General features: G+C 38.9%; 1 protein-coding gene across 1 annotated transcript; it reads right to left on the bottom strand.

Annotated features, from left to right (window-relative positions):
* Positions 1-7,970: 7,970 nt before the first annotated feature.
* Positions 7,971-12,020, bottom strand: LOC125229197 (astacin-like). Its single transcript, XM_048133990.1, has 6 exons — positions 11,873-12,020; positions 11,070-11,294; positions 10,508-10,617; positions 9,402-9,612; positions 8,859-8,995; positions 7,971-8,199 (listed from the first exon to the last, which is right to left on the bottom strand). The coding sequence occupies exons 1-6, from the start codon at positions 12,018-12,020 to the stop codon at positions 8,104-8,106; spliced, it is 927 nt and encodes a 308-aa protein (XP_047989947.1). The 3' UTR covers positions 7,971-8,103.
* Between the last annotated feature and the right edge of the window lie 4,512 nt (positions 12,021-16,532).

Here is a 16,532-nt window from a genome sequence, read left to right as displayed (position 1 = left end):
CGACAGCAAGTACTCGCAACATATCGTCTACATACAGATTATTATGTTCCCTGGACTGTATACATATGTTTACTTATCATTATCAAAGACCGACGTATCTTTAGATAAATATACTAATTAATTAGGGTTTGGCACTTTTTTTTGCACACACCGGGTTTTTCATAAATACATATGCAGATATAGAGTAACCTTTGCGAGATAGGACACTAGTTTGCTAATGAGCGTTTACCTGAAGCTCAGAATATGTAGAGAAGTAGTTTCACGTACTTTGAATGCATATTTTATACTAACAACAGCCTCATCATAATTATCATCATCATCATTTCTTTTAGCCATTAAATGCCCACTGCTAAGCATGGGCCTTGGTGGACGCCACTTATTCCGGTCCTGGGCTAGTCTCATCCAGAGGATAACCCGCAGTTTTTCGAATGTCTTCAACACAAGGAGCCAATGGATGCCGGCGGAGAGCCAACGGATCCAATCCATCTGAACGTATTGTATTAGGTATCTAATAGGGTAGAATTGGGTATTTAGTACATGAACTACAAAAACAAATTGGGATATCATTATTGGGTAGCCGAATTAATGAGTTTCTAATTACAAGGCTTTTACTATAATTTTCTTATTCTTTTATTATTGTTATTGTAGCTTATCATATCAAGCGAATACACATTCAACCAGTAAGATTGTTGATTCAGCAATAGCAAATAATACTAAGGCCAATTACTCTTGCTGGCTTTCATTTAGTTACTGTAGTTTTTCTTAACCGATACTGGATATTTTTATACAGACTGAGAAAAGGTTAACGCTGACTTTTAATAATTATGCTTATAATATGATTGGGATACTTTTTTTTTTGTTCTTCTTTTCATGTGAGTAAAGTTAACTGTAAAATAACACAACACAGGTTTTTTTTTAATACTGATCTCATAATGCATGTATGTTTGTAGGTATGTTATAATGTTCGCCCTTTATCGTATCTTAAAAGCTCTATAGGTATTACTGTAAAACGTTACACTAATAATAATTTTTTTAACCTATCAAAGTTTCAAAAGAACGCAATAATTTGATTTGCGACTGATTATTATAGTAAAATTTACTTGTTAACTGGTAAACAAGGTAGGGTAGGTTGCAAAGCAACTGTTTACATCGAGCTCGTAATTATAAGCGTTTAAAAATACAAGAAGTGAGTTAAAGTGCTACAAAAGTGATTTTTAAGACAGAAACAAGTAAATAGCAGTGAAAACATTGAATAACAGTGCCGTATACGATGGAAGGAACTTAAATTATACTAAAACTGTGCAATACAAACATTGGACTGAAACGTTTTAGACAAACTGTTCAGTGAAAAAACGAATGCTAATTAGTGCGAATTTTCTATTTTGAAGCTATATTGAACTCTGAAAACTATAGTGATAAACGTGATCAAGCTAAAAAGCCAAACAATCTATTTTGCTATCAATTTCATCATTCCACAAACTACCGCAATACTGTATTGATTATAGCGCCATCTGCCCAGCCTTGCACGTATTAGAACGAGTGGCAGACGAACACGGGACACAGATCTTCTAATACTGTCATTGAACCAAATACGGAAGTAGTTTACACGCAGACGACTAGAGGGCGCTAATATCAATCATATAGATCTAACTCTGATACCAAAACATAGAGGGCGTGAAAATAAATAATTACAATGGAGGAAATAAAAAGTATGCTGAAAAGTATTCAAGGCGAATTGAGCTTACACAAAAAAGAAATACAAGACGTCAAAGACAGTATAAACGAAAATTTAAATAGAAAATTTGATCAACTTCAAAAACACAACGACGAGATGGAACGCAGGCTGGAAATTCAAGAAACCCGCTTAAATAATATCGAAAAATATATAAGGCGGAACAATCTTGTGTTTTTCGGCGTGGCAGAAAAAGAGCGCTACTATGAAGACCTGGAATCAAATATACTACAGATTATAAATACAATTTTGGATGTTCCTTGCGAAAAAATTGAGCTTTCCGCTGTTCGCAGAATAGGGAAAAAAGGAGAAAAAATAAGACCTGTTATAGCATCCATGACCACCTTGGGGAAGAAAATCCAAATACTACGAAATAAAAAAAACCTGGAAAGTCACGGAATGTACATAAAGGAAGATTTTCCGCAAAATATATTAGAAAAACGCAAAGAGCTCGTCCAAGAACTTATCAAAGAAAAAGAAAATGGAAAAAATGTAGTTTTAAAATACGATAAACTTATATACCTACAAGATGATAAAAATAAAAATATGGGGAAAAAACAAAACTCGAAAAGAAATCTTAGCGAGTCACCAGAAACAGATGCCAAGAACTCTTCAAGCAAGCAAATCAGTAAAAAGAACCGAACAGACGCAACCATAAAAAGGTTTGTAATACAAAAACCAAGGGAAGAACGAAACAACTTACAACCACAGACAAACATCGCTACAGTGCAAGCTGGAGAATTTCAAACAGAAGTTGACTATGGCGAACCCCCCTCAGCATGAGACAACGCGGCCTCCCCACTAACACCAACATCGCGCGAACAAGAAAAAGTAACACATAGCAACAAGTCCTCAGGTATCCTGGTCAGTCTGGGGACTAATAAAGACCATTACCCCCCAACGAAAACAAAATCAGCAGAAAAAATACACATTTGGACGTTTAACGTCCGTACCCTTATGAGCAATCATAGATTACAAGAACTAGAGCTCAGTCTAGAAAATCACAAATGGCACGTAATTGGACTGAGTGAGATAAGAAGAAAAGGAGAAAATTTAATAGAACTGAAGTCCGGAAACTTATTGTACTACTATGGAATACACAAAGGAAGACATGGAGTTGGATTCTTAATAAATAAAGAAATCAGAGCTTACGTGACCAAAATATCCTACACTTCAGCTAGAGTTATAAGTTTAGATATGAAAATAAAAAGTAATACCTATACCTTTATACAAGTCTATGCTCCTACTAGTAACGCTTCTGACCTGGAGGTAGAATCATTCATACAAGATATAGAATCAACTTACTGGAAAAGCAAGTCTAAAAACAAATTTGTTATGGGAGACTTTAACAGTCATATAGGTAATAGAATACCTGGAGAAGAAGATACGGTAGGCCCATATAACTACGGTAACAGGAACTACAGAGGTGAAGGCTTAGTAAGTCTAGCACGGACACTTAATCTGAAAATTGGCAACACATTCTACAAAAACCGAGTAAATCGAAGATGGACGTGGGAACACCCTAACCAACTTAATAAAGCCCAGATAGACTTCATCCTTATACCAAATAAAACGAACATCTTTAATATATCAGTAATAAGAAATTTGAAGTTTAGTTCTGATCACAGACCCGTAGAAATGATCTTGGGTAATGTACAAAGAAGACTTAACACAGGAAATAAACTGACAAAAATCACAAAACACTCTGCAACCCAAGTAAACGAGGTTACCAGCAAGCTTCTGAAATGCCTACAATTGAAAGACTCAGACTCAGTTCAGAATAAATACAATAAACTAGAAAAAACGATACACGAAGCTACGAAAGAAATATGTACAGGGTCACAAAAAGGACAGAAATATAAATACTCGGACGAGACAAATAGATTTATAGAACTAAAGCTGCAATTAAGACAAAAACAAAACAAAACTAGAGCAGAAAAAAATAGATTAAAGGCTATTAATAAACGAATAAGAAAACTAATTAAAAGAGACCTAGAACATCAAAAGATGGAAGAAATAGAGAATGTACTAACCAACGTATGTGGAATTAAAAAGGCTGAAAAAATCGTGTCTATTGGAAAGGAGCTAATACCGAACCTAACAAATCCGACAGGCAATACAGAGAGCAGAAAAGACATAGTTACTACAGCAACCAAGTTTTTCAAACAACTATATTCTGCAAAAAACTTGGACTACAGCATATATAACAGAAACTTATGTGAAGCACCGAAACCGTTCCTTGTCGATGAAATTTCTTCAGCCATCGTGAAATTGAAATCTGAAAAGGCAATAGGTCCGGACGGAATAAGCAACGAGTTATTAAAATATTCAAGTTACGAACTACACAAAGCTATTTCGTCGATTTTTAATGAAATATTAGAAGAAGAAATTACTCCCGAGCAATGGAACATCTCAAAAATTACTTTACTGCATAAAAAGGGAAACAAGGACAATTTGGATAACTACAGACCGATCAGCATATCATCCTGTATGTACAAACTTTTTATGACAATATTAAGACGAAGAATAGAAAGATCTTTAGAAGAACAACAACCAGTGGAACAAGCTGGATTTAGATCCTCATTCAGCACAATTGACCACCTCCACAGCTTAAACCAAATTATAGAGAAGTGTATAGAATACAATCGCAGTATATATATAGCATTTATAGATTTCTCTAAGGCCTTTGATTCCCTGGATCACACATTCCTCTTTAAGACCCTAGAAAGCCAAAATATAGAAAAAAAGTATATAAACATATTAAAATACATTTACCGAAATAGTAAGGCATCTATTAGAACTGATAAGCAGGGAGATTCGTTTGCACTGCAAAAAGGCGTCAAACAAGGCGATCCTATCTCACCAATACTATTTAACGCCAGTCTGGAAGAGATATTTAGAAACCTACATTGGAAAAAAAGAGGCCTAAAAATAAACGGGAAATTCCTAAGTAATCTAAGATTTGCTGACGACGTTATTATATTTGCAAATGACCCCGCATCACTGGAAACGATGATGACAGAATTTAAGGAGGCATGCAAAGAAGCAGGTCTAGAGATGAACCAGAACAAATGTAAAATTATGACTAATGGACCAGAGACGCCTATTAAGCTTGGACAAGAAGAGATGCAATATGTAGAAAACTTTACTTATCTTGGACAACTGGTTTCATTTAACGACAGGCAAGATAAGGAGATAGAGAACAGGATAAGTAAAGCCTGGAAAAAGTACTGGGCATTAAAATTTATCATGAAAAGCGACCTATCCTTAAAAATAAAACGAACAACCTTCAATACTGCTATCCTCCCAACACTGACATATGGAGCTCAAACATGGAGCTTGACAAAAGAACAAGCGGAAAAACTAAGGGTATGCCAGAGAGCGATGGAAAGGTCGATGCTCAAAATTACCAGACAAGATAGGATGCGAAACACAGCCATAAGGAAAAAACAGGCATAGAAGATGTTATACACGCAGCCAAAAAAATTAAATGGGCATGGGCAGGTCATGTGTGTAGAATGCCAAACGATAGATGGGCAAAAGTTACGACAGAGTGGCTGCCCAGATATAGTAAAAGGAAAAACTACAGACCTAAACTTAGATGGAGAGACGACCTGAAAAGCCACGACAAATACTGGTGGAGATCGGCTCTAGACAGGAAAGAATGGGAACGTTTGGGGGAGGCCTTTGCGCGAAAAGCGCCATGCAATTAATTAATTTATTTATTTATTAAGTATGTAATCAATTCATTAATTTATTATCCTTTAGAAATTAATTAGTAAACAATAATTCGCAAATCAATTAGTATAAATAATTATTTCATGAGCAGTCTGTTATCGCGATATTATTATTCAATTGAAATATGTTTAAAGTAGGTAAATGCATGTTACCGATCAAATGTAAAAAAAAAAAAACAATGTATCTACACATCTAATGTAATCTATAGTTGCATGAAATAAAAGGCTATTATTATTATTATTTATTATTATTATTAAACAAGTTGATTTCTAAGCCTTTAAACCGTTGGTTTATTATTCGTGATGCAAAATACCATCGTACTTGTCATATTATGGTGAAAACATGCAAAAAAAGTCACTATTTCGGTAGTTTTAGTCCTCAAGGCCAATCCGGCCGGATCTGGCCGGATCCGCCGAATTGGGGCCGAAATCCGGCCGGATCCGGCCGGATTGGGAATCAGACCGGATTGCAATCCCTAGTTACGTCACATCTCGGACACTGGCGATCAAATATATGAAAGAGGCGCGTTCCTAGCACACAGTCTAAGCTCGTGTAGGTGAACGCGTACCATGCTTGTATGAGTGAGATGTGACAGGTCGACTGTTCGCGTTTTTGACAGGCGGTAACTGTGAGGTAACCGAAAGGGGGTGGGTGGCACTTTTAGCGGGGAGCGGGAGTGGCCATACTGTACGATAGTACTCTTTATTATACTGTGGTTACGTCGTCGCCCAAATCTAATGTTTAATTTATATTCTTTTTTGTAATATTTATCGTTTATGTCTTGTTTTGTATTTTGTAGTTTCACAGTGCCTTAGTGTAAACTGTAATGCTGTGTTACTTTTCTAATTAAAATAAATAAATAAAATAGTAGTAACCCTCCCGGGCTCGAATTCCGATAAGGGCATTTTATTTGTGTAATATGCACATTGGATGCTTTCTATGTACTTAAGTGTTTGTATATTACTAGCTTTTTGTCTGCGGCTTCGCGGGTAGAAGAGTAATCTGTGGTAATTTTGTTTAATTTATTTAGCCTTTTGCAGCATACTCGTATTCCGTATTCACCTACTACAGAGTCCACAAATAGGGATGACGATTACATGAAAAATGGCATTCTGTTTAGTCCGTCAGTAACTAAATACTGTAGTAGCAAAATACTGAACACATATTTTTCGCTTTTTATAATTAATGAAAAAATACAAAGATATAGAGCTTCAAAGTTCTGCAGTGGGGACTTGTAATGTGACGTCACTTCTAAGTAAAAATTGTACCTATGCGTGACGTCACGCGAAACTTCAACGCACTGTATCGTCGTCATTTTTCGTTTACGAGAAAAAAGAAAAAATACATACATGCATACATACAATCACGCCTGTTTCTCCTAAAGGGGTAGGCAGAGCACATGAAACTGCTAAAGTTACAGTGCCCCTCTTGGCAAATAAGGCTGAAAGAAAACGAAACTAAGATAAGATAAGATACATTTATTGATAAAAATTTACATTTTTTACCAATGAATGTAAATGTGACATTGCAGTGACAGGTTGCCAGCCTCTCGCCTACGCCACAATTTATCCCATACCATAAAGAAAAAATACGTGTCTAAAATTTTTTGATCTAACCGACCTATCTAACCTCGCCTATTATTTGATTCTGCGCCTTCAATCACCGTCAATAAAGTGTCATGAATAACGGAAGCTTGCTCAATGTTAGGAGCGAGGGTTAAAAATTTCACCACCCCTTTCCTTCTAGTGGGTGTCAAAAAGTCTGGCTGGCAACCTGTCTATGTACTATTTATTTTCTTTCAACCCTTTTATTGTCTTGAGTTGCACTGAAACTTACAGATTCCTGTGCTCTGCCAACCCCGTTTGAGAATAGAGACGTGAGTGAGTGTTTTTATACATATAAGTTTAGTCTTCAACGGTGAACATTTGGAAAAATGGAATACGTGTGGTGACATCGTTTTCGTAAAAGTTATCACCTGATAGTGACGAGCTTTGCTTACTTTCTAGTTTCTACTCTGTTTCTGCTTTTATTTATTCCCATAACCTGCATGCGTACGGTTAGCTGAATGCACATAAGTACGCGCACGAAACGCTCACGAAACGAATCGCTCGTAGATATCTATCTCCATCGCTCTTGCGTTTTGGTGTCACCTTTCGCGGCGTTTCGTTTTCGTTTCGCGTCATAGAAGTGCCATTCGGCTACGGGGCCATCAGGCCCAGCCTCAGGCTCAGGATCACCTGATACCTACTGCTATCTACTGTTTATAGACTTGTTGGTTCGGTAAAGGGATTTAAAATACAAATTATAACAAAAATAGTGTAGAAGTCTGTGTTCTAAATTCAGAAGTTTTGTCAACCTAGTTCAGGAATTGGTGCTTAAACTGGATACATTACGAGTTTGCAACCCACAGTTGCAAGTTGGGTTTCAGTTAAAGAAAAAAACGTAAATAGGTACACGTGAAATGAAAAGGAATCAAGGAGAAAAAAAAAAGACAATTCAATTTTTTTTAAGTTTAACAAAACTTTATTAGAATCCGGAATATAGATGTAGACGTTATACCCGCGATATTTTGAGACAGGTCATATCTCTTTCATCCTACGTTAATGACATAGAAAGTATAAATAAGATTATGTTTAGTCCCATGCGCCGGGGCAGTTGTAGTGGCGGTTGACGCGGATCCAGTCCATGTCGGTGATGTACTCACGTTGACCCATCACACCCTCGTGGTCCTACAAAACAATAAAAGTACATTACTTCAATGACCAATAAACTTGCTGGATTATGAGTCTCAGTTGCGGGTAACTCAGTTTCCGTGATCATGATGCACGTCATGCATGATGATGCTCGTCAACGTGCAACTGATAACCCTTGAGTTGCAGGCGTCCATAGGTTACGGTGAAAGCTTTCCATCAGGCAGACCGTATGGTTGTTTGCCACCGAAGTGGTATTAAAAAAATATCGGGAAATACTCGTATATCGGTATAGTGAAACTAACCGTGAAATTAATAATTCAAAACTGTTATTGCTCGATTTGCTGTTAAAAGCAGAAAAGTGTCATTTTATTCAAATTAACTTCTTCTTTAAATCCTGTTATTCTCTTGTTTCGAATCATATTCCTTCGTTGACTCCGGTAATTTGAAGAATATGCCTAACTAATATCAGGTAATAACTAGGGATGTAGCGAGAGGGGGGTAAACCCAAACAAAGAAGGATGGATCTTGTAAAAGAGGATATCAGAAAGAGGGGAGTGCTAAGATGACGAAAGATAGAAAGGCATGAAAGAGGAAAACGAGTTGTACCGATCCCATATAACGTAGGATAAGGGTAGGAAGAAGAAAAATAAGTAGTAGGTAACTATCCTATCAAAATTACAAAATCGAGTTTTTACCTGGAGAGCTACAATGGTAGGAAGACCGTTGATGGAGAACCCATAGGCATTGTATTGCAGGCAGCTCACGTAGTCATAGGGCAATCCGTAGTTGGACACGATGTCGGAACCATGGATGTTGAAGTTGTGCTCCATGCCTGAAATAGTGCTTGTAAGTAATACTCGTACACTGAACACAAATAAGATTTCAAGAATTATGAACCGAAAAATCTAAAACCCGTTCTGTGTCATGCCGAGTTCAAAAGTCCTCGTCATATCACTAGTAACAGCGGTGCTTTTTTTTGACGCAGTAGTAATGCAGTTACACTTGAAGTGTGGTCATCTAAACTACCCAGGTATTTTAGATCGATGATTGTGGTACTCGCTGTTGCTTTACCTTCTCTTAGTGATATAGGTAAAACTTTTCCCATACAATAAACTCACTCAGGTTTTGCTTTCTTTGCCGTTCATGACCGCGCATCCGCATTAGGTAATTTCACGTCAGGTCCTCATGGTAGGAATGAGACAGCAGTATTAAATGAGACAAGAGATAATGGCACTTACCAGGTTGGATGTTCTCAAAGGCGATTCTGACGTAGTCATCTCTGTCATGGGTAGAGTGCATATGGAAGAATCCGAGGATGTGCAACCACTCGTGCACGATGGTGGCGTGGCGGAAGCAGCCGACTCCAGGGGTGTTGCGGGCCAGGTTGTAGGTGTGGGCGCCTTTGGGCTCCCAGTAGCCGAGATGGGCGTAACAACCGTCGGGGTCACCCTGGGGAGACAAGAAATTTCGGTAAACACAAAATAGAACGTTTTAGAATAAATCCACACTATGTTGGCGACAATATTTACAGCCTCGCTGGGGAAATTATTATTTTAAACATTTACTTCGACGAAATTATGACGTTTACTTAACCCTTGCTCAGACGCCTATCAAAATCGGCGCTATCGTATCTTGGCTTGACTGTAAAAATTATTGTTTTTCTAGTCTTAACGGTTCCCTTAAACAGTCGATTGCCCAGAAAGCAGCGGTGGAGAACTTGCGTCAAACTGAGGCGCACCTATACAGACCAAAGGTTGCTTAGTAGCTTATTACTAAACTTTACTTTTTTTTTACTTATCCTATTGAAAGTGTCCCACTGCTGGGCAAAGACCCCTTGGTTATCCATGACTCCCGATTCTCGGTTTCCTTCGGCTAGTGTCCAGGAAGGCGTCATGGTCGTCCCGCCATCTTTGCCTATGCCTAGGCCTGCCCACGCTTTATCATCGGCATCAACTTGTTGGCTATGTTAGTTAGGATAGGTACATTCTATAGACGTGGCCGGCCTAGTCCCATTTAAGCCTAGCGGTTTTTTTGCCAACATCAGCAATGAGAGTCTTGGAGCGCAGCGTGGTGTTACGACGCGATCGGTCCTTCTAACACCTAGAATGCTGCGCTCCAGAGCGCGGTGGCGAACCTTCAGTTTAGACTTCTGCTTCTCTATAGGTTAGGACAGGTAGAATAGTTACAGGCGTTATCGACACGATCTTCGACTTCTTCATCTTGCCTTTTGCAAAGAGACTACTCGTAATTGGCTCGCGTAAATGAATTCGTCGACGTATTAGTATAGTTGGCCCGTCTACCTCGACCATACGCTGTCATTCAAGCTATGTGGCTGAACACTTACAGTCAAACTGACGTAAGCGGTGTCGCTCGGCTCACGGTAGCGGAACTTGATGCAAGTGTGACGCTCAATGTCTGCGATACCCTCTTCGATGGCCGCTGACTGCAGGGGTCCTGGAAAAGCCAAGTTTAGTATTTGAATCGGAAAATTCACCCCAAGCATATAGATATAGTAGAAGCCATCTCAGCCAAACCATAAATACTTCCAGCGCCCAACGGTTAGACTTACTTTATCTGGTAGGAGGGCAATCAAATACCATGTGACAAATTGTCTGTTCCCGAACTCCATTCGATTATGACATTGACCAATAATTTGGCTGAATCATACACAAATATTTACGGATTAGCGTCATACTAAAAGATAAACTGTATAAAGTAGGTAATAGGCTTATCTTGATATTAAATACATGAACTTATGTGATTCATAATTGAGCCCATAATTATATATATTCTACTGCTGGGTACATAATGCTGCTGGGGATAAGATGGCTAAGGGCTGCAGTCCCCATGCTAGTCTTACAGACTTGTGATGTGTTGTTGGAAGAATCATAACACAGAATACTCACCAAATTCTCCCTCAACGAATTCCCAAATCACAGTGTTGTTCGGCCACTTGGTATCAGGCCAGGTGTACGCGTTACGGCCCATGGCATACTCTTGCACCATAGCCTCGATCTGCCAGTCGTCTAGCACGATGTCGCCTTCGAACTTGCCGCTGTTCTCCTCCGGGTTGCCTAATAGGGGGGAGACCCCGTTAATGGGGGAGGTCTTGCGGGATAGACCAGCATTCTCTGTGAATTAATACATAGTAATTACATTTTGGACAGTTGAAGAAGAAGACCTGCCAACTGCTGATGCTGTTGTTATTAGTGGTTTGAGCCACCGTACAAGGTCTGTCCCTAGAGAAAACTAGGATTAAGGGAAGCAGGAAAAAGAGGACTTATACTCGTAATTGATATGTCCGGAATATAAATATTAGGAGTACCTAGGTATGCGAGAAGTCGGGACGCTTTGGCATAATAGGTATAAATGTGGTTATTTGTGTGTAGATTAGCCCTTTTTGAAAACTCCTAAAGAAATATAAGAGGTTTCAAATGAGCTGGCCACCCTTGGAGTTACTTGCGAGTTAGTGATGTTCTTTAGGTACACGACGCCCTGTAAGGCCACACAATATTCTTAAAGCTATCTTATTACAATGAACCCGTCTAATGAATTTATCTATTACAATTTTATTTTATATTTGAAATTTATTTATATATTGGGAAGCACATCGTGACTTTATTTTCACTTCAGAATTTTAAAAACATCACACTGTTGTTTGACCACACTGTGTCATCACTATATTGGCACAAATGACATTAACACTTACCCTTCTGGGTATTTTCCAAGAAACTCCTAAAAGCCTGGATTTCCTCCCTAGACTTAGCTAAAGGGGGGGAGGCCAAGGCCACCCCTAAGCAGCAAACGACTGCATATAATCGCTGCATTTCGTCTACATACAGCTTATTTTGTTTCATGGACTATATATAATCTTTACTTATCATTATCAAACCCTGTGTATCTTTAGATAAATTTACTAATTAATTAACGTTTGACACTTCTTCGCACATTCCGGGTTTTTCGTAAATACATATATGCAGTCATAGAGTAACCTTTGCGACGATAGGACACTAGTTTGCGAACGATCGCTTACCCGAATATTAGACTTTGACTATGTAGTATGTAGAGGAGAAGTTTCACGTACTTACGTAAGGAGCAAGTACTTTAATAGCATACTTAAAAACAGTCTATACTTGCTTATACTCGCTCGCAACGCTTATCGTCTCTTTGCTTTACTTTAGATTCGTTCAGAACCCGCATTTATAAATGGGATGCTTTTGAAAATACCTAATTACTTATGTTCACAAAAATGCTTCGTTTTACTATTTTTACACGACTGCCCCAAAAAAGAGTGTATTGTTTTCAGCGTTCATGTTTGTAAGTATGTAAGTATGTATGTATGTGAGTTTCTTTGTTCCACCATAACTTCTGAATGCCTTAACCGATTTAAATGAATGATGTATCATTGGAATCCTTACGTCACCCCAATGAACATAGGATATGTGACGTCACTTAAAATTCAACATGGCGGGCGTATTACGTCATAATGCGCAAACTTTCGAAAAAAAATTTTTGCAAACCTATCGAGTGGGGTATCAAAATGAAGAGCTTTTAAAGGCGATTAATAATATATACACATTATATGCGTTTATGTCTTGTTTTGAGAGATTAAGAGTTTTCAAAATATAAACAAATATTATTGAATGAGACATTAAAATGAAGACTTTAGATAGAGGATAATAGAAAATATAGGTATCCGGAATAACAATAGGTGTTATTCGGGGACCTAATAGTTAATAGACTATGAATCGCGCGAATAGGGTTGAAAACGTTCAAACTTAATCTAGGTACATCTACGTCTGTTTATTAGGCAATACGATCATAAAGATACCAAAAGAAATCTGCGTCGACTTACAGATCAAAGCAGGTGCCCGACTGATTTTCCGAGAAAAAATACAATCGTTTTCGGCAGACCCACAGCGGTTCGCCGACGGCTTCTTTGGCCGAATAACAATTAGAAGAATCTCATTACGCATAGTATAATATTCATCTGTAGTTGTAGATCATTTGGCATTAGGTACTGGTAGTTTTCTGGGACTCGCGTATAATTTGTTGTATGGATTCAAGAAGCTACTACTTACCTTTAATTTTTCTAAAAAGTTTCTAAATATCTGAGAGTTCTATACCTATTCAAAGCCATTTATTCCGAGCCTGAGATAGCATATTGACCAATTTCATGCGGCCGAAGGCCGGAAGGCGCCCTCATACTTAGAGTCGTGCGAAGCCCGACGCACGCGGTCCAAGACCGGGCGCCGACGGCGCCCTCATACTTAGAATCAGGCGACGCCCGACTAGTAATGTGGAAATTGCAGAACATCCCAAAAAACGGAAACATTCTTGAGAATGTTCGCCGAACATTCCTGCAACATGAAATTTATTGTTTAAACGAGAGAATATACCTGAAATAAATTTTAAATGGGCATAATATAAAACTATATGTTATTATACATATAATATTGTCTATTACAGTTATAACTGTAAATCTGTAATAGATAAATCTATTTTGTTGATAAGTGATAAGTTACCAATAAGTTGCTTAAATTCTCACTATACTTCAGGGAACATTTCGACTTTCAGACTTCACAGCAGGGAGAATAGAGGTACCTCTAATCTCCATACTTCACAGTTTTAGTCCAGACTTTTTTAAATTAGGTACCGAACGATGATTTCTTGATGCCTGTCTTTGGTCATGTCAAAAAATAAATTAAAAAAAAACAAAAAGATCGCTGTCAGGATCGAACCTGAGAACATCAGCATACGAAGCCAGCGTACTACCACGGGACTACGTCTTGACTTGCTGAGTCCGACGAAATCATGGTATAAACTACGAAGTTACTAAGTATTCTGATAAATTCTCGTTCTCGAGAACATTCTCAGAAGGGACCGACAATTCTCATGAGGAAAGTTCTGCAACTTTGGAAACTTCTCGTCCGTGCATTGCTACGCCCGACGCACGCGGTCCATGGCCGGACGCCGAAGGCACCCTCATACATAGAGTCGGGCGAAGCCCGTCGCACTCGGTTGAAGGCCGGGCGCCCAAGGCGCCCCCATACGTAGAGTCGGGCGAAGCCCGACGCACGCGGTTGAAGGCCGGGCGCCCAAGGCGCCCTCATATATAGAGTCGGGCGAAGCCCGACGCACTCGGTTGAAGGCCGGGCGCCCAAGGCTCATACATAGAGTCGGATGAAGCCCGATGCACTCGGTTGAAGGACGGGCGCCCAAGGCTCATACGTAGAGTCGGACGAAGCCCGACGCACTCGGTTGAAGGCCGGGCGCCCAAGGCTCATACATAGAGTCGGATGAAGCCCGATGCACTCGGTTGAAGGACGGGCGCCCAAGGCTCATACGTAGAGTCGGACGAAGCCCGACGCACTCGGTTGAAGGCCGCGCGACCAAGCCGCCCTCATACATAGAGTCGGGCGAAGCCCGACGCACGTGGTTGAAGGCCCTCATAGTTAGAGTCGAGTGAGGTCATGTACGCGGTCCAACGCCGGGCCAGGGCTGCGTCACTACTATTCTGCTGAGTTTTACGTGGTAACTAGGTATTAGTTAAATAAAGCGTAAGTATTTGTAGTTTTGCGGGCAAGTGAAGGATCTGTTTGTGTGGGAATGCAGAGAAAGAGTGTTGTTGTTACGGTGTGCCTTTCTCTCTGTCCTCCGTAGCCGATTTATGGCTATGCAATAGGTATGTTGTCAGTGCTTAAAGCACAGAACAAAAGTACAAGCGTCTAAAAGAGAATGCCGTTAAATAAAGTTACCTACACCCTTTCATGCTAAAATATCAAGAGCCAACACTATGACCTAAATAAAATAATTATGGTTCGTTTGTGTAGTCACTAAAATGTAAGAAATAAAATAAATAATTAAAAAATTAAAAACACGACTGCGGTTTTAAAGCGAACTGAAAAGATGAAAATAATCTTTAGATATGCTGGTCAGTTAACTTGATTAATATAAATTAGAATAATGAGTGTTTAGTCAGGTACATAAATAAGCTAAAGAAAAAGTTAATGCTCATGGAGGATATCGTGACCGTACCTAGATATTTTATTTCGATTGCAGTCGGGGGACCTTCTTGTCAGGTTTTTGTCCATTGTCCCCCGACTGCAATCGAAATAAAATATCTAGGTACGGTCACGATATCCTCCATGAGCATTAACTTTTTCTTTAGCTTATTTATGTACCTGACTAAACACTCATTATTCTAATTTATATTAATCAAGTTAACTGACCAGCATATCTAAAGATTATTTTCATCTTTTCAGTTCGCTTTAAAACCGCAGTCGTGTTTTTAATTTTTTAATTATTTATTTTATTTCTGTTATACTAATACTTAAGGCGCTATTGACACTGATTCCATTCGATTAAACTGTTTTTGTCGCTCGAATTATACGCAGCCTCCATAGTGAGCGTCCAATCGCTGTATCCATACAGTTAGTCATGGTGCATGGTGGGTTATAGTGGTGTCTTTCTTTAGGCCTTGTGTAATGCCAGGGGCGTTTCTTTCGTACATCCGGGGCGGCCTCGCATGTATGGCAACACTCTCATATTAATATCAATCTGATGTATGTACTTATGACGTTTCGATAGTATATGCTGATCTCAGGGTTAAACAAGTATATAGGTATTTAATGTTCACTTTGTATCTTGCATGCTTTGTTGCATGTTAATTATACGATGTAATGTCAAAATATTACGAAAAGTGGCCCGCCAAGTTTCTTGCCGGTCCCATAGTGGATACCCCCCTCCCAACTGAGGGGGACTGAAATCTTCTCGAGGCTGAGGCGTAGGGTTAGAGCCGGCGTAGCTTTATTTGACGTACATAAGCGTATTGTAATATGCCTACTTGAAAAATAAATATTTCTTTTTCATTTTAAATTAAATTAAATTAAGTATCATTTAGATTAGATTAGATTAGATTTCTTTATTTCATGATAAAAATTACACTATAAATTTGCTACATGTCAAAATTATGTTTGTCACAGCATGACGGCTGCGGATGTTGGAATGTCAAGATATAGTCTATGGAAATAGTCTATGCTTGAGTGTGTTTGACTGCGATACAGTGTCTGTTATTTATATGACCCGAACAGCTGTTAAATGGATTAGTTCCTGGCTGGTTAAGATGACATTAATGACAGCCGTGGTGAGTTGGCATCCTGAGAGGAACGGTCAGTTAGATTTGAATTGGAAAGTATCGCAGTCAACTGCACTGCATTCTTTAAGATATTTTGGTATATTTCTTTAATGAGGCTCTAATCTAAGCCTCCAACATCAGAAGTGGTCGTTAAAAGGCGGAGGCAAAGCACCACGATCTGCGAGACCTCTCCTTGGACCTGTTCCCACAGAATCATTTAAAAATAAGTTGT

Source organism: Leguminivora glycinivorella, chromosome 8, assembly GCF_023078275.1.
Source record: "Leguminivora glycinivorella isolate SPB_JAAS2020 chromosome 8, LegGlyc_1.1, whole genome shotgun sequence".
Taxonomy (NCBI): Eukaryota; Metazoa; Arthropoda; class Insecta; order Lepidoptera; family Tortricidae; genus Leguminivora; species Leguminivora glycinivorella.
Note: the sequence above shows the minus strand (reverse complement) of the source record. Positions and strands in the feature narration are given on the sequence as shown.